This window comes from Syngnathus leptorhynchus, chromosome 3, assembly GCF_054491065.1.
Source record: "Syngnathus leptorhynchus isolate UIUO chromosome 3, UIUO_Slep, whole genome shotgun sequence".
In the NCBI taxonomy this organism is placed as follows: domain Eukaryota; kingdom Metazoa; phylum Chordata; class Actinopteri; order Syngnathiformes; family Syngnathidae; genus Syngnathus; species Syngnathus leptorhynchus.
In genome coordinates, this window is record NC_141197.1 from 11,129,148 (window position 1) to 11,148,221 (window position 19,074).

General features: G+C 40.3%; 1 protein-coding gene across 5 annotated transcripts in view; it reads right to left on the minus strand.

Annotated features, from left to right (window-relative positions):
• Positions 1-19,074, minus strand: part of tead1b (TEA domain family member 1b) — a 37,145-nt gene that overhangs the window by 4,737 nt on the left and 13,334 nt on the right. The window contains exons 4-12 of one of the 5 annotated variants that reach the window (XM_085907725.1): positions 11,535-11,599; positions 7,288-7,350; positions 7,135-7,197; positions 4,518-4,529; positions 3,490-3,621; positions 3,170-3,213; positions 2,552-2,613; positions 1,964-2,088; positions 1,022-1,195 (exon numbers count right to left, since the gene is read on the minus strand). In XM_085907725.1, the coding sequence (XP_085763851.1) occupies positions 1,022-1,195; positions 1,964-2,088; positions 2,552-2,613; positions 3,170-3,213; positions 3,490-3,621; positions 4,518-4,529; positions 7,135-7,197; positions 7,288-7,350; positions 11,535-11,599 (740 nt within the window). Of the gene's footprint in view, positions 1-1,021; positions 1,196-1,963; positions 2,089-2,551; positions 2,614-3,169; positions 3,214-3,489; positions 3,622-4,312; positions 4,337-4,517; positions 4,530-7,134; positions 7,351-11,534; positions 11,600-19,074 lie in introns of those variants that run through there. The other 4 variants (XM_085907726.1, XM_085907724.1, XM_085907727.1 and 1 more) reach the window with 4 other exon arrangements.

The window sequence follows — 19,074 nt, forward strand, 5'->3', positions numbered from 1 at the left end:
AATACAAATCTGGGAAGAACTGTGCACGCTATGAAAGAAGCCAATCAATATTCGGATTATTTTGACAATAGAATAATGAGGATATGTATACTTCATAAGAAAGCAGTCCTATGATATCCATTGTGAAGACACTGAAGAGGATCGAGCAACATTAGACGAGTGATTTGTAAAATTGCTCGTCCATGTTCCAGAGGGCCGCCTGTCTCTACACCCCGCGCATCCTGTTAATTACGGCCACAAAAAGCACAGACGCCCGCCTCCAACATTCTCCTCCTTCATTAAGCAGCGCAGTTAGACATTCATTATTGTGCAGATTCTGCCTTTCATTTGAAATTTAGATTGGCCGGTCACTTCAAAAGGAATGCGAGAGGACTTGGTCCAAGTACATGGTCTCTACTTTGTTGGCCGCCGCTAGTTAGCATTTTGCATCGGGGAGGGAATACGCGCAATGTTTAAAGAGCCATTATGCGGCGCAACCGGGTCACCGCATTGTTTGGGAGATATTAGACTGAATTAGCAAGGGCTTTGATCAACAGCTCTCCTGCTATGCCCATCCAAATATAGCCTAACACATAGTGTAAACAGTGAGAGAGAGCACAATCGCTTCTAAGTAGACTACTGACACTCACTGAATGCAACCTCCGACATGAGGGATAAATAATTATTTACACAATTTTGTTTGATCGACACTAATGAAATTGTCTATTATTCCAGTTGTAGGTATGCAACGACCTTGCGTCAAACTTGGAAGTGTGTCTTAAAGTTGCCTTATTTCAATATGAAACAGTCCATGCAGTTTTTCATTACTGACACAGCTATTCACGTTTTTTTTTATTATTATTTAAAAAAAAAAATAACATTAGTTAAAAAATATCTATCTATCTATCTGATGCAGCGATTCTTTAAAAGTGTGTCAAACTAAAGCTCCTCTTGAGATTTGTTTTTCAATTGAACTGTCAATTGCAAAGGCATGCACATATACCACGGGCTCGAATGGTGGAATTATGCAATTCTCACTCACCCAAAACTTTATAAGGAAAAAGGAATTTTGGGGGCCCTTTCCGTACAGCTCCTTCAGTCCTCCTTTCTTTTCAGGAAATTTGTCATAAATCTGCCGAATGTCCACAGACTCCAGCAGGGCGTCGCTGTAGGAATGATTTGTCTGTCCGATATGCACAAAGAGGTGCTTGTTGTACTGAAAGGACAAATAAATAAAAGATGTCAGCTAAAGCCAAGTGGTTTTCAATGAGGATCCATTCAACTAACAGTTGGTGAACGAAGCTCTCGTTTTTTTTTAACAGAAGATGACTTCAGTGAAAACAACGATTAAGATAAAAGTAATCGTAAGTAAGCTCGGACTCGAACCCAAAATTCAAAAGTAATATTAGAAAGAGAGAGTTGAAACTCTAGCTTTGTCTCACTCAAACGTACACAGAGATTTGTATGAGTGAAGCAAATAAATTCAGAAAATAAAGAGCCACTGTGTGAAATTAAAAACACCAAGAAAATTGATTCCGCCAAAGTTCAATCTCTTTAAGACCATGTAAAATCATTTATTTAAAAATAAATACACAGTGGCAGCAAAAGATTGAACAACATTTAAATTTATGAGAATAGTTATAAACTTTATTACGTCCATAAAGCTGATTGTGATGGCGGCCTTAGAGAAGCAACCACTTAAATGCAGGCAGCTTCAATGTGGTATTGAATGCAGAAAAAAAAAAAACATGCAAACATTGTTGGGGGGTTTTAACGCAAAGATGAATTTATTAAGTGCTGTGAGATACACAAATAAAAAAAGTGTTGGCAAACAGCTGAAATAGGAAAACAATGTCCCAAGTTATTTCCTCTTTTTCTGGTCACCAGATGACTTTCTTGGGAAAAGTGTAAAAGGCATCATAAGAGGGGAAAGAACACCATGAGAAGCTGATATTTTATGTTGTATATTTACTGATTTTCTCACTGAGTCTGGGTCTCTCTGTTGCTCCAGAAAGGCTGAGAACTCCACCAGTCGCAGTTTGGTTGTACCGATCGAGCGGCCCTGCCACGCCGGTGCTGTCGGTGCAGACGTGGCCGTGGGCTCGTAGCCTACAGTGACAACAGAATCGTGACACTTGTCAACACTGACTATCATTGATCTCATCCTTTAAAAAAAAATCATCTTGCTGTATTCTTGGGAAGATGATTTTTTACAAAACCCGAGACCAAGAACAGTAGCGCTCGGACTCGCACCCAAAATTCCAATTCCCTTATTAAAGTCATATCCACTTCCGGCCTTTGAGGGCGGCTGTTTTGTCCATTTTACATGCCTCCCTCATCCAACACAGCTATTCAAATGATCAGCTCCTCAGCAAGCTCTGAAGTAGCCTGATAATGATCTTGATCATTTGAATCACTTGTGTTGGACGAAAAAGATTTTCTGATGATTTTTCCAGTTTGAATATTTATTTTTTGCTATTTGCGGAATGGCATGGTCCCTATCCCTAGGGACTAGTGGAGGTCAACCATAATATTTAAGTAATACAAGTGTGTTGTGAGGAGTGATTCTCACTTGAAATTGTTGTTGTGACTGCAGGCTGGATGGGGTAGGCTTGCTGGCTGAAGGGCTTGATGCTGCAAGAAAAATGCAACAAACCCGTGAAAACGTGACCTTAAATATAGGAATGACACAAACACACACACACACGTGAACATAAATGTTGGTACCAATCCATTAAAGAATGAATTTTTTGTTTCCCCTAAAAAAACATAAACCTGACAAAAGTACTATAATAATACAAATCTGACGATAATGAAAATCAGTCTTTGGTCCAACCATAATGATATAACAAATGAACAAGACAAATGATGGCAGCCTTAATGAGGCAATCATTTCAATCAAACAATTTCTGTAATTGTCACTGTGACTTTTCCACCTGTCAGTGGCGTTTTTTAGGAAGCATATATTTACTTTCATGTAATTGACGTCCAGCTTGAGGTCCATGTACGAGGAAGTTTTTGTCCCCATTCTTAAGTCTATTCAGCAAACTAGTGGAGCAACTCTTTCTTCAGTCAGTTTCATCGTATATTGGTCAACGTTTTGTTTTTTTTACTCTTTAATAGAAGGGCTGCAGCGTTTTTTGCCACAAGTGTAACTGTGGAGAACATCTGAGAAAAATATCACACTTACTCTTGTGAAGATCCTGGCTGACTCGATATCATCCCTTGCCATATCTAAAGAATTAGAAACAATCATGAATGAGATATGAATAGACAACAAAGAACAGCCAATTGTGAGCTGCTTTTGTGGCAAGATGAAAATGGCTCTGTGTTCTGGGAAAGAAGTTATCTCCACTAGCACTCCTTCTGATCATGTGCTTATCTGATTGGGGCAGTTGAGCAAAGCCTAGTGTGTAATGTGATTTGGCCTCAACGCGGGTCTCATGGCTGCCCTGCGTGAAGCTGAACAGGACTGATCAATAGTGGGGTGTCTGCGTGCGAGGCCCTCACCCCTGCTCCGGGGAATGCTGGATGCGGGATACCGGGCAGTCCCAGCTTGTTGTGAATAGCCGTGGCAGAGACGATCTGAGCTGACGACATGGAAGCCATGCTCTGGAGGGCTTTGTCCTTCACCGCCTGGTCCTTTAATATCAGACACAAAAGGCTTAGTGCTCACACAGAGAGAAGGGGGCAATGGGTGGTGGTGGGGGTGCATGTTGGATAGGTAGCAACAGCCACAACCCAGTAAACACACTGAAAGCACGAGTGACCTCTCAAACAACACAAGCAGGTTAAAAGATGAGGCAACAGCACGACTTTTCAAATGTAAGCTTTTCGGTTGATGCACCCAAAAATTGAACACAAGGATTCCTATTCACAATAGTGAGTGGTGGTATGCACCTGAGCAAAAGTTTGCTTGTTGACAATAAGTGTGTGTATATATATGTAAATTATATATATATATATATATATATATATATATATATATATATATATATATATATATATATATATATATATATATATATATATATATATATATATACATACATATATAAAAGTTGCTTCAAGGCTTCAACAATCGGCATGATTAAAAACCTCGAAATATTTAAAACAGTTTTGTTGAGTAAAACTGAAGGACACAGGTTCCTCTTAGCAAAGAATCTCTTTTAATCCCTTGACTAGATGTAATTAAAATGCTGTGGCGATGTGCATATTGAAAAATGAAATCAAAGTGACAGCTAGAAGATTGCCTCTTTATCTGGTTGGATGATAATGTGCATTCAGAAAATATTGGAAATGTATTAGCAACATTCATAATTGCTTGAAAAACCTTGCAACACAGTGATGCTTAAGGGCAAGCATGCTGACAGCCGATGCCGGTGAGTTCGGCTACGGGAAGACAACAGCAGGACAGCACACACAGGGACACCAATACATTGGAAAATCTTCTCACTAAGGCAAAATCACAGGCACACAGCAAGCAGCGGTGGAGAAAAGCCAAGCCAAGCAAAAAAAAAATAAAAGTCCAAACTTACCATACTTGTGACCTAAACACACACAAAAAAAGAAGGTAACATTGCTTTTAATATACCAAGCAGTATTTTGTTTTACTTGAAACATTCCAGCACCTAAATATGCATCAACATAATTATTAATTTCAGCAATGATGACATGCTTTCATAAAAGCAGTATTAAAGTCACACTGAAATTGGGAAGCATTTTTTGTGGACATATAAAACACAATTTAAAAAAATTAATAAATAATTCTTGTAATTTTATGTATGTGGCAGATTCTCAAAGGCTTTATTCTTTCCTTCTTAGTGTCCCTAATTCCCCTTTGCAGTTTTCTTCTGTATGGAAAGTTAGACATCATAAAAACCTCATTTCTCATTTAGTCTCATCAATCCTAAACTGAAGAGCATTCTAAAAAGTAATGCATTTTCTTAATTTTCCCTCTTTAGCTCAAAATAAATTATGTTTATAGATCATGGCCTTGATTCTTGTTTATTTCACCAGTAGCAAAAATGTAATCCTTAATCCTACATCCTATTACGGTAAATGTTATTCTGGTCAATGTGGTCTAAAAAGGGGTAATGCTTGAAGAGCAATGCAAAAAACTCAACATCAACAAAATGAAGATGCTTGTGTACAAATGAGCTAAACGGCTTCTATGTGAATGTCCAGCTCTCATCTTGTCATTACTTGAGACAAAAACAAGAGTAGCCTAATGACTCATTTCACTGAGTTGCCGTAGACATGACTGGCAACAGCAGGTTTTCATTGATGACCCCCCACCCCCCCACCCTTTCCCAGAAAAAAGGAAGGCATATACTTGTAGATCTCTTTGCCACTGGAGTCTAATTTGCTTTAAATGAGAAAAGACAGGGATTCGTACAAAAGCCGTCTGTTTTTCCTCACAGAGCTGCCTGCGCTTCTGAAAGAGCACGCATTCATGTGGCTGCGTCACTCTCTGTGGCTCTTTACACATAGACACACCACAGATTAACGAGCCGTCATTACTGGCTATGAAATACTGCGAGTGAAACAACAAAGCGAGAAAGTCAAAATGTATAGTATTACACCCGAAGGAGAAAAGGCAGAATGAAAGGATCAGTTTTCATTAACTTAATTGGTTCTGGTTCAATTTCATATGCCCTCCTCATTAGTGCACTTGGGTGATGAGTTAATGTTAGTACAAATAAAAGAAAATCTGCAGAGATCTCCCAAGAAAAATAAAAAGGCAAGTGCACGCCACAGTACTGTGAGGGCATTGTTGAATTATCAAATAATAAAGGCAAGTGCACGCCACAGTACTGTGAGAGCATTGTTGAATTATCAACAGGTTGATGGGAGGACAGAAAGCAGAAGGCGTTTCACGAAACCGCCTGCTTGTCAGCCATTCTGCGCTTTGAATGTGAACTGCTCAGCCCTTGACAGCAGATGAAAGTTAGATTAGACTGTCAAATAAGGGCGTGCTGTCATTTTATTTATTCATTTACACACACATCCCCTGTTCTGCCATTCTCCTTTAGAGAGCAATTGCCTCAGCGCTGGCGCTCTTAGCTAATCAGCAAACAGCCAATGCCTGCGTGCTCCCCCACATAAAACAGTCGGTTGAGAACCTGGCGGCTTTACGTCATAAATTAGATATTTGTCAACCACATCAAAATCATTGTATCCAAAGTCACCATCCACACTTACCTTTTCCTATTTTGTTTCAGATATCATTCAGACAGGCATGAGGCCATCAGCATTTATCAACTGCTTAAGGTGTGTCGTTTTTGTGAGCACATTTGCCAATTGAGGCACTGGGGCAGCTTTTGCTACCTGGCAAAAAGTTTGGTCCCTGGCAGTTCTGCGCTACGTTGAGACGCTTTATGGCTGTCACACTGCTCCATCAATAGTATGATTTACACCATCATTGGCAAGAGTCTCGAAAAAAAAATGATCTGTTCCTGTCAACATGACCTCGTGGAAAGCATGCTTAGATCATAACTGATGAAAGCACTGAAACTGTTGTCAGGGATAGAAAGAGTTCTTGCCAGAAACCAATTTCTCAGAACCTAAGCAGTGAAATGCTGATGGCCTCATTCAGCCTGAATAAGACCCAAAACAAAATAGCAAAAGGAAAGTGCATCGTGACAATTGAGTCACTCTTTATTAGGTCCGATATTTGGTCCTTGATCTTATTAAATCGTTTCCTCGACAGGTTCCACTTTGGGCTTTGGCATGATGTATGGCGAGATTAACATTACTACAAAATTTGGTCAATTGTAATGTTGCTTTGCGGGTAAACTCGTTTACAGTGTTTGCTCGTCTCAGCCGGCTATCCTTATATATGTCGGTATCGGTTATAATGTAATGAGCAACTGCTCATAAGTCATTGGAAATATTTTGCCATATGTTAGTTGTGGGAATGTGAGAAAATAATTCATGATGATGGAAATTATCAGGTAGAATGATACTTATTCAATGCAAGAGAAAACAGAGTATGAAGGTGAGATGGACTAGCAAGGTGAAAGGGTGTTAGAGACAATATAGACAAAGTCAATGGCAAATTTGAGTTAGGGGTATTAGCTAGTCCCTGCGGGAAAAGGGAGTTTATTTCAGACGCACAGCAACAAACAGGGCCAAAAGCAGAAAAGCGCATACCTTTAGCTTGGAATGAAATTCACGAGATTTCCTTCTGGCTAGAACCTGAATGTGACTAGACACCTGCGGGGTAGGGGAGGAGAAGAAAACAAAGGAAGAGCATGTAACCATAGCAATGAAAAGCCCCCTGTAACTGGGCAAAGCCAGACGTACCTTAATGGCAGCTTGGATTTCTCGAACTTTCTTTCTTGCTAAGACCTGTATGTGACTAGACACCTCCATTCAAAAGAGAAAAGGGGAAAATAAACAAAACGGGAACACACGTCTTTGTCAGGGAGACAAGGTGCAGGTCAGTGGCATCTCCACACAACACACCGTGCTAGCATCCAATAAAGCATTATCCTGTGTGTCGTCGTTACTTAAGTGAACTGATTAAGGAGGATGCAGGCCCCTTTAGAACACATTAAGAGCACACAGATGTGAGCCGCTGTGTACTGAATGTCAATTGGTTAGTTTCATATTCTTGTGGGAAATGGATGAGGCATTTCACTGGCCAAGTTTACTTCCTGTGCAAAATATGGTGACATTGTTTATGGAATCCTATCGAACGCTATTACGCTAGCAGGTGTGAGTCAAACAGGGTTTCTTATCATCAGTGGACATTATGATCTGTTCAACTTTACAGAACAGGAAGTCTAACAGGCCTTGATAACGGCACACAATATGTAGAGGACTCTGAGAAATGTTGATATAAGAAATCTTGACTTGGGAAGGACGGTAGTATTCTGTAACAGGGCTCCCTTTTAAATCCATCCATCTTCTTCCGCTTATCCGGGGTCGGGTCGTGGGGGCAGCAGCTTTAGGAGGGACTCCCAGACTTCCCTCTCCATCTTATTCCGGGGGATCCCAAGGTGTTCCCAGGCCAGATGAGAGACATAGTCTCTCCAGTGCGTCCTGGGTCGTCCCCGGGGTCTCCTACCGGTGGGGACATGTCCGGAACACCTCCCCAGGGATGCGTCCTGGAGGCATCTTGATGAGATGCCTGAGCCACCTCATCTGGCTTCTCTCAACGTGGAGGAGCAGCGGCTCTACTCCGAGTCTCTCCCGGGTGACCGAGCTTCTCACCCTATCTCTAAGGGAGAGCTCGGACACCTTGCAGAGAAAACTCTTTCGGCCGCTTGTATCCTGCATCTCATTCTTTTGGTCACGACCCATAGCTGGTAACCATAGGTGAGGGCAGGAGTATAGATCGACCGGTAAATCGGGAGCTTTGCCTTTTGGCTCAGCTCTCTTCACCACGACGGACCGGTACAGAGTCCGCATTACTGCCGACGCTGCACCGACCCCAAGATACTTGAACTCCTCCACTCGGGGCAGGATCTCATCCTCGATCCGGAGAGGGCATTCCACCCTTTCCGAACAAGGACCATGGACTCGGATTTGGAGATGCTTTTAAATCCATAAATCTTATTTGGAAACATTTTGGTATGGAGGTGGGAATGGTACATTTTCATGGTTCTTTCCATACTCACATCATTGCGTAGTCATTGCACCTTGACTAACAAGTGACCTGATTGACGTTTTGAGAGATACGAGCCACCGCTTTGATGATTCTTTGCTTAGATTTGTGAGCTCATTTTTTATATCTCCACTAGACGGTGGCAGCGAATTCAACTCAACTGACTTGACAAAAATCAAGTGGATGGATGGAATTTATAGATACGCGCCACCTCTTTGATTTGTGAGAAACACATTTTTTACATGTCCACTGGACGGTGGCAGCGAATCCAACTCAACTCACTTGACAAAAAGCAATTTGACAGCTAGGGAACAGTTCTTTAAAATAGAGGCTTCTAGTTTTCCATCAAAAAAATAACATAAAAAAGAGAATATCACATTGTGCATTTAAAACAACCAACGTTTGTTAGGAAAGTCCGCTGAAGTGCGGCAACACAAGTGGACAAACAATATACAGAGATAATATTCTTTACCCTCATTGAAAAAAATAACTAAAATTACTGTAGCTTACGCTAAGTGTACATCTGCATGTATGGCTGCCCTTTTCTATTCTAAACTATTGTTCTTGTACCATACCGATACTGGAAATGACATTGTTCAAGGTTGTTTCTGATTGGCCAGTAGAAGGTTTTTGTTAAAATACAGGGCCAATTGTTACATAAAAAAACCTCTTCATGAAATAGAGGTTTTGTTTGAATAAAGGCACCATTAGAATATAAGAGTTAGATAAATCATTTCCATACTTTTCCTATCAATAATATGAGCTGTAATTTGTACAACTGTCTGGACCAAGTGTGAGTTGAAAGGCAGAGACACAAACAAGTCTTTATTTATCAATACTAAGATACATTATCCAAAAGTCATTTTCTACATCTTCTTCCTTTTTAATGGGACACTCACATAATCTTTGTGAATTACCTGGTTGATTTTAACAATTAATTTTGTTCATTTCATTTTCAAAGCACATACAAACGTGACTTGTGTTCTATAGCTCTTTATTATGTATTTCTAAAATTTATGATATAGAAATTAAAAATCAGATACAAATGCTCCAACCTTATGCACTGATACTAGACCATCAGCCTGACATACACCTTCTGGTTAGGGGCAATGTCAACCGTGTCCAGACTGAGCTACACGCACAAGTTGACAACACTTTGGGATGACTCCTGAGCCAGCCGTGGTTTAGAATTCAGTGCAACCACCATCCAAACATTACATTAGCAGTCCCGTTATGACTGTGTGAAGTGACTTCAGGGACTCCTTGTAAATAAAAGCCAATGTGTTTATGTCTCGGTACAATATTATAAAACAAATTACTAGGTAGATTAACATTTGCTTTAGAATGCCAAAATCTGCATTGGAATGCTTGAGTCAACACACAAACACTATAGGAATGAGGAAACTAAACCTACGTATATACAGTACATGGCACCAGATTATAAAGCCTCGTCTCCATTGTCGGTATCTACTCCGCTCTATTCTACTCGACTCGACTCGACTCTACTCTACTCCAATAACAGTATGTCTCCTCTGCCACTGCCACTATAGGGGAGCCCCTCTTCACCTGGCTAGTGACATGTTACTGTGACCGTAGCAAGAGCGTACCGGAACATTTCGTTCCTCGTGGACCCGTCCAGCTGCCTCTGCACAGCTTTGTCAGCTAGTAATGTTAAAAAGGTTTGCGTCTCTTTAAAGGTCCAGGTATTTATTTGCTTGGAAAGCATTCTGTTTTTCTTTCTTAGTTGTTCACTGTTAATGGTGGCTGTTAAGTATTTCTTTGCTTAATGGTGGCTGTTAATGGCAGCTGGTTTGCACAGCCGCACATTTCGATTTAGAACCAAAGAGGAATAGGAACCCCAAAAAAAGTTTTTAAAAAAAAGAGTAGAGTGGAGCTGGGTAGATTTGTCAGTGGAGAGTGGGCTAAATGCAGAATAGAGTAGGCAGTTGATGAAAATGACAAGTGTATTGGGGGGGGGGGGGGGGGGGGAATACAGAATCAAAACAATACAGCTTAGATTCACGCCCAAAATCTCAGTTTTCCTAATAGTGTTGAAGTCTTTCATTTCCTCTACTTTCTTTTGCCGCTTGACAAATACTTTTGGTGCATTTAAGTGACATTAAAGTGATTGCTGTCAAGTAGGCCATTGTAAACTACAAAAAAAAAAAAAACTTTCCGTGGTTGGAAGCATATATTTTGAATGCTGCAGTCAACATGATTTGGGAATGGGATTTTGGGTGCAAACGTGTGTGTGTGTGCGCCTCGTTGAAAAGTGTTTTGGAAAAATATGTGATTAAAATTAAAAATGAATCACAAGTTCTTAAATGTAAACAATTGTATTTGTATGCGGTCTAAAAATATTGGCGCATCCCTAGTCTTGAACAGATGTGAGTGTAGTCTGTATTTCACCACTTTGGTTGAGAAACATGAGCTCATCTGTGGTCAGAGGTGTGCATACAGCCTGCTGAGGACAGCATGCACTACCCAACACAGGCAGCAGTAAGAACACTCTCTACTTAGAGATGGTACCAAATTATTAAGGCCTAGACTTTCCCCATTAATAAAGTCTTCTACCACAGCCAAGTGCATGAACTCTGTGATTTAATTTACAAGGACAAGGAATATTTTTAGTAACTGTGGTTACTTCCTTTTTTTACATGACATATCATTGCTCATCATGTTCAACTGATTTTGTCAGATTAAATTAAAGGTTACAATTTGAGCAAAGGGTGGTCATGAGTTCATAGAATTGTAAAGGGGGGGAAATGACTGATGTTTTCATCTCCAAATTCACCGCTTCTAAGGCTCTTAGTGTGTTTCAAAGTGGAACTAAGAGTGACAATTTCAGAGATGTCTAAATCCAGGGACATCTGTTCATGCGACATGGCCGTGACAGGGGGATTAGTCCGCCATGCAATGGAGACAGTCTCTCTCTTCTTACCTGCTTACGAGTCCTCGTCTTTCCAGTCCGAAGCTTGATATATCTGGCAATCAGCTCATTCCGACCTAAAAAAAAAAAAAAAACACGGAACGGTAAGAGTTGAGGTCTAAGTTGACACGTGCTTATTCCAAATTGAGTGGGGTTCATACTAAAAGGAGTTTGAATTACAAATCGATTGTTCTGGGTTGACTGTGTGTAATATTACATCGTATGTTTTTAGATACATTGTCAAAGACAGACAATAATGGCAAAAATAAACACAAGATGCTGCTTTTGCATGAAAACACCACACAGTATTAGCATAAAAAAAAAACAGCTCCGGGAGCACAGGCCCTCAAAGTAATGTCATTCAATCGCATTCTCTTCAAAACACAACGAAATGAAAGACATGCTTGTTCAATCTATTACAGGGTAGCACATGGATGAAATGGGCTTAAAACGGAGAAGATCTAACTGGATCCTAATTAATGCACATCTTTGTACAGATTTCCAATTAACAAGGGCTGGAAACATTCTTGTGCCCTCAGGTCTGCTCTAATTGTTGTCACAATGCACATGACCCCTGCTTAGCCCTTTCATATGTTAATAACATGCCGCCAAACAAAACTATTAGACAAATTATATGTTGGGGGGGCTCTAATTATGTGTCCAGCTGTAGCTAAGCAATGCCAGCGTTCTGATCTACTGTCTCTATGAAATGCACAACCCCCACCTGCAACATTTTTGTTCCTTCACTTCAATATCAGATAGCTAATTCTCAGCACGACACCTGAACAAACCACACAAATTCTAATATTATGGTGTATTCTATTGTATAATTATCAATATAAGATATGCATAGCGAGCAGTAAATGGAAATATTAGCACATAAGCAGTCACAATTTGTATATTACTCCGTTTTGTGGCTAGTATATCTAATTCTATCCAGAGGAAGGGGAAAAATCACATATACTGTACTAGGTGAAAAGCAAATTTAGTGCAACCATGACAATGTAAATATGGTGTGAAGGACAATCTATTTTTAATGTCGGGCAGCCACGAGCTGTCTCCCGAGAAATAAATATCAGGGGATTTGCAGACTGTCTGTGTCGTGAGCCTGTAAACTTTAGCTGATGGGTAAAGATTTCAATAATTCACACACTCTGGAAACGTAACATGACAATAGAAGCATTCATGCAACCTCCTGATTCTGAGATCAAAGCACACAAATGGCCAGCTGAAAGCTTGCTTGCTATTGAATAATTCATTCTTTTCACTCAACTGGAGGAAAGAAGCTCAGTGGGTCCAGTGTTTGTACAGGAAAATAACAATGGCTTAAAAATGTCTCAAACATAATTCTGGCTTTGCGACCTGAAATCGATAAGGTGCAAGACTGGTCCACAAACAAATTAAAACAGGGGTAAAAAAAAATCAAATATGGCAGAAATGTTTCTTCACATTTGTAAAATCTGGACAGCTGAAGTTGCATATAAGAGATTTGTTTGATTTTTGCAGAATTAGTTGTCCAATAATGTCTTGTTTTGAGGAACCAATTTCAGAATCCTTCAGACAGCAGAAATCAAGGAAATTTCTCAGGTTGGAGTCAAGTGAAGCCATAAACACCATCACTATATATACTGAGCAGGGCCGAACTGTGCGGTGACATTACATGGATCAATAATAATGGCTGCCTGGGCAAGTTAAATGTCAAATGGGGCTAGTAAATTCACTTCACCGTTGGGGAAAGTTGTAAAAAAAAAAAGTGAAATGGGGGGGAGGGAAGAAATGGCTGTACAAGATTACACAATCTTATGATTAAAGTAGATGACATGAGCTGTCAAATGACAATAAACCAAAGTTAAGCTTGATAGGTATCTCAATTTCGGACTCACGGTTTGAAACCCTATTAGATTTTTAACATTGTATAAGAATCAGTTTTATTCATTACACACACCAAGTTTGATCTCTACATGTGACCAGTTGTTTGAGGACACCACCACCTCGTGTCCGGGCAACCCGATCTTTACCACTTACCCACAGTTGCGATAACATAACAAATACATTTGTCAGAATATATTGATTCTTCTGTCTCACTTTTATCTCTGCATGGGGGCATTAACACAATTTAATATAGTTTTTTGGGGCATTTACGACAAATAGTCCGTCTTGTCTACTATGTGAATTCTAACCAGTAGCTGAGCTTGAAGCGCCTGCAATTTCAGTTCGTCATAGTTCCCATTTTCCGTGCTCCTTCCATAGGCCTGACTTAACATTACTATTAGCAATCGCAATCACCACATTTTTGCCTACGCAGGTCACATGACAGACACTTGAAAAACGTCACATGACACACATTAACAAGAGGCTCGCTGAAGAAATGCTTCAATCTCGTCTTACATGACATTAAATTAACTTATAATCATCATTATTAATGTTATTATATTTAAGTTTGGTGGGACTGTGAAGTAAATTATTTTCATACAAAAATATGATCTGACTTTTATAGGTAATCAGGTTAACGTGCCGTAAGAACGGAGTTGCTGATCCCTTGCAGGAAAGGTCTATAAATAGGTTTGTGGCGCATCTGTGAGGCAAATGGAAAACGAGAAAAGCTAGGACATAAAATGTCCCCAAGGGTTCACATACAGATCTTGAAAGCAATATCACAGAATACAGAGTATAGATTAGGATTATTAGGATAAGATTATGACTATGATTATTAGTCCACAGCCATTGGACATAAATAAAATGTATTAATATTATTATTGTTGTTATTATTATACAAATAGCCAATACTTAAGATATAAATACGTAATGGCATTTTCAGAGCAGACAGGTTATTGACTCTACACTTTTTTGACAGATTAGTGGAGACAAAATGTCTTTCATTACAGGTATTACTTTACACTTTTTAGCTCTATTTTTCTGCATCTGTGAAGACTGGTACCTTTTTTTTAAATAAAAAATCTTTTTCAACAGGTTCGACTTACAGGCTTACTGTCTACATAGCTTTTTCTCAAACTAAGCTCTGCCCTTAGTTAGTGAGGGGATTCGCAGTGTAGGTAAAGTCCAGCAGTTGAACTAACCCTTAGAGAGTCCTGAGAAAATTAACTCTTAGGCGGCATGTTCCAGTCCCTCAAAGGTACAAGAAATAAATTGGAATTTTATTGCATGATCTCCAAGAAGCTGTTTGACCGTTCAGCGACTGGAGGAAGCCGATCAAGTGAGTTTCCTTGTGAATCTCAATAACTCTGGAGGCGCTAGGAAATATGAATGGCACTCCACCCTCATCTGCACAAAAGGACGGTGGCTCAACAGTCACTGGGCCATCCCCAAGTAGCCCATTCCTCATTCAGTCAGAAATCCAATTTGGCTACCAGCATCTTTTCTTAGGAAGCCGAGACAGGGCCCCTCTGTTGTGAATAACAATGAAAAACATTGTGACGTTTGCTGTAGACCTACCTCAGTGATGCCACACCCACAAACAACTTCCCCCACAGAAAATAAAGCGGGTGTGTCAAAATAAAATAAGAACAAGTCTTTTTTTTCTTTGCCCGACAAAGTGGCACAGTAAGGCGGTTTTGGGCTTTTTGGAATAACACACAAGTAATAACATCTCTTTGAATTCCAAAACGAAGCCATTTGTCACACAACCTGACTATTTTTGGTCAAGGCATGCTAAACAAATAACGGTCTTGGCTCTGTCCTCTGAACAGCAAGAATGATGCTTCACAGCTCTGTTCTAGCTCCCCCCCCCCCCCCTCCAATTTTGAAACACATCCATTTCCTGTAAAAGCACCACCCTCCGTTTTTTTCTAATGCAGGCATGACCACAGTCACATCTGGGCTATAGCACTCTTCCAAGCACAGATCCTGGCTTGCAAGTGGTCTGCAAGTGCGCGGCTTCCAGCACTTTACTTGACAGACACCACATCACAGAGCGCATCTGCCACAGTTGCCGGCCTGTAGGGACTGCCCTATCAATATGCCTATTTTTAAATCTTTACAAAGGACACAGTACATTCTAACGACAAGCAAATAATTGAAACTGGCACACAGCCTCTTGATTGTTATTTACTGCTTTTCTGCCAAGTCAGCACAACCAACAGCCAATTCCTCCTCTCGCATACCAAAAGAACTGACGATTGTTGCTTCTTGTTATCATAGTTGACCAAGGAAAGTAAATGTGACAAATTTACAAAAGGAATTACTTACTCATCTTGTGTAACTTTCCTGTCTGTAGATTAGAATTGTTAATAAAAAGTGGATACCTACCTTTTTTTTTTTTTTTTTGGTATGATACGTTAATATTCCAAAAGAACATTGACGATGTAAAATCCAAATTAGACAAAGAAAAAAAAAATCCCCTTCAAATTAAATCAGGTTTAAATTGAATTTTGCCATGCTAGGACAGAGGCTTCACCCAGAACCAATCCAAATTGGACATTAGGCAGGAATTTTAGGTGAAACTTGGAACATTCCATTTCACATGTTAATCTTTCTCCATCTATCCATTTTCTTTGTACTCTCGTCTCTTTGAATCTTATGAGATCGGGTTAAAATCAATACATTTGGATCCTTTATGGCCAACATACACATGATAGCAGTTTACTTATCTGATTTACGAGTGGCATGTTAAAGGCTCGGCAATGCCTGTGCTTTCTGAGTGCTCTCAATAATTCATTACTCACACATAGGACTAATTATTTTGCGTTTATTAACATGAATTAATTGTTGCACAAGTGTGCGTGCACATGCGTAGTGTGCGTAGGTACGTGTTGTGTGGAGCAGAGGGGGTCGTGCCAATACAGATGGAAGTGACAGATGACTTACGGGTCTCAAGCTATAATTAACGGGACAACAAAGCAAATTAACAATGTTAAGGTAATTGCCGAAGGTCTTGAGTAATAGCAGACACGAGGAGGAACTCTTTTAAAAGCATTATCAATGTGACGTCAGTTTTGCCAAAAGCAAGTGAACATCTCTTTATTATGATTAGCTTGGTATTTAATAATATTATTGGAACTGGCTAGAATATGCAGACCTGTATTCTGGGTATCCCTGAGAATAAAAAGAAGTGAAACTATTGCTGTCTCTTATTTAAGATAAAATATCAGCAATTAAACTAAAGATGAAAGGGTTTCTCACAGGTGTTTCCAAAGGCATAGTGGTTTTATTACCCCACATGACAGTCAGGCTCTGTTAGCCTCCAGGTCACTGCTGGTGGAAGTCAGAAGATAACATCTACTGATCATGACATCAGACTCCATCTAAGCCGCTTTCAAGTGAAAGTGTTGCTGCTGGATTTAAAAAAAAAAAAATAAATAAAACAAGACGAAAAAAAAACAACAACGTCAAGGCCACAGGCTGCTTGATGCAGATGTTATTCTTTGTCATACAAGAGACTTGGTTTCCACATTCATACACAGCATGCATCAGGTACAATCTGTTATTCAGCCTCTATTTAGTAAATACAATAACAAGGACATTTACGCAGGCTAAACATTAATGCAAGTACATTGCTGAAGTTATTGCTCGTCATAAAGTGAATTTGAACAGAAATGCCGTCAGTAACGGCACAGACATAACTTCTTTACAAAACGTTCTAGCATATGCAGTGTATCTGGAAAATCAATAGCTAACATTTCTATGCAAGGAATGAAATCCTTTCAAGAATTATTCTGAATGGGGCTCTGTAAACAAGCTTTGTGGCCACATAGATTTTCGTGGTACTTGACAAACGTTTGATGAATTTTGCTGACCATTTAGAAATTCAGCCACAGCAACATGAAGTTCTCTTCATAATGCTATGTTCAAGTGTAATTAACAGCTCTTTAAAAATCCATTTGTCCCTACGCTGGACACCAAAAGAAATCAATACTTAACTTCAAACGACCTTATTGAGCTGGCTAAAAGGCTTTATTGCAGGGGCTGGGCCAGGCACGGTTGAGCTAATGTGTTAGTTGAACAGTGGGGGGACTAAAGGTGAGGTGTTCTCGCAAAATCTTACAAGACATCACAAAGCAGCAGGTCACTAACCTGAGCCTTCCTGGAGACACTGAGAGGATTACAGCAGCAACCTCTACTGAACTCTGGCTGTATTCAGACAATGCTAAAGAGTCCTAGACAGCATCTTTATCACCCGGGCTGGTCGAACCCATTCTGATTCCTCTCTCAAACGAGGCTAAGAGCTGAAACCTGCAAGGCTGCACTCTACGCAATATACTCACAGGGGACCAATTTGCACAGCCAGCCCTTGTCTGAATCACTCTATCAATTAGGAGCCACTGTGTTTATCATCACATACATTATTGTGGAGACTGGCCTGGTCATTGCGTTGAGCTGTGTCTCTCAGGGGGGGGAGAGATAGAGACAGAGAGGGATGAAAGAAATGACCAGGGAAAGATGCTACACTCGGACGGGCTACTGGACTAATCTGAAAAGACGGCTATAATTATGAGTCTCCCGGGGAACCGGCTGCGCCGCGAGTCCTATGTGTGAATACGGTATTAAGAGTCAGGAAGTTGCGCTGCCCGCTACTCTACAACAAAGTAAGACACAGAGTCAAATCAATACTTTCAATCTCTCCGGATCAATGGCATGTCGGAGCACAAAGGAAGAGAGGCGGACTGCCACAAATATGTATAAATGAAGAGTCTAACTTGGCGGTCATGATGATGGCTATTTCAAGTTCAAATCATGATCGAGGGAATCGTCGGATATACAAAGTGGTTATAATTGTGACTTGTCCCTTCAAAGTAGCGCTAGCTTGACATTGCCAAAAGGTAAAACTACAATCGTATTATGGGCTGAGTAAGATATGTTGAAACAGTGAAGCGATATGATTATTCGGTGTCTGTGGTTCTTTTGTTGACGGGGAATCTGTGCAGTGTTGAGAGATACTTGTCACTTGTCATCAAACAGCAAAAGAATAGATGACAGGCTCTGTTGGCGGCAGCGCGCAGTCCTTGGTGCTCGAGCCGAGAGAGAAAAACAGTAGCATTCGGTTTTCATTCATATGCTGATTACTCAAAATGGTTCCATCAGTGTGAGGTGATCTCATCAGAATAAAAGTGTTTCATCAACGGAATATGATGTAATCATTGGCATGAAATGTGATTCTGGAAAAAGAGCACGATAGTGACGGACGGCTTCATCTTTAAGAGGAGCAGAGTCTCTGTGTTTTAGTCAAACAAAAGCAGCCAACTGGGAACATGCAACCTGAAACCAGATGCTTGGCTCCAATGGCCTCACACAGCAGGGACACACCCCGCTACCGTGCTACTGATGCACACAGGCAGCGAGCGGCCTGCTATTCACCACCCGAAGCAGACAACTTCAAACCGGGCTTGCACATATCTAGATATCGTTTGAAAGCATTCCATTAAAGAGAACAAAATCTGCTTTCTTATTAATCGAAGGTAAAAAATAATTTGAACCAAGCGGTATCTGGTTCGGGTTTTTTGGGGGTTTCCTAAAAAGTCGTCTTTTTGACAGTGCGAGGATTCCGACGGTGACGAATTATATTTTGAGTAAGGTCAAGATTGAAATTTTGAATCAA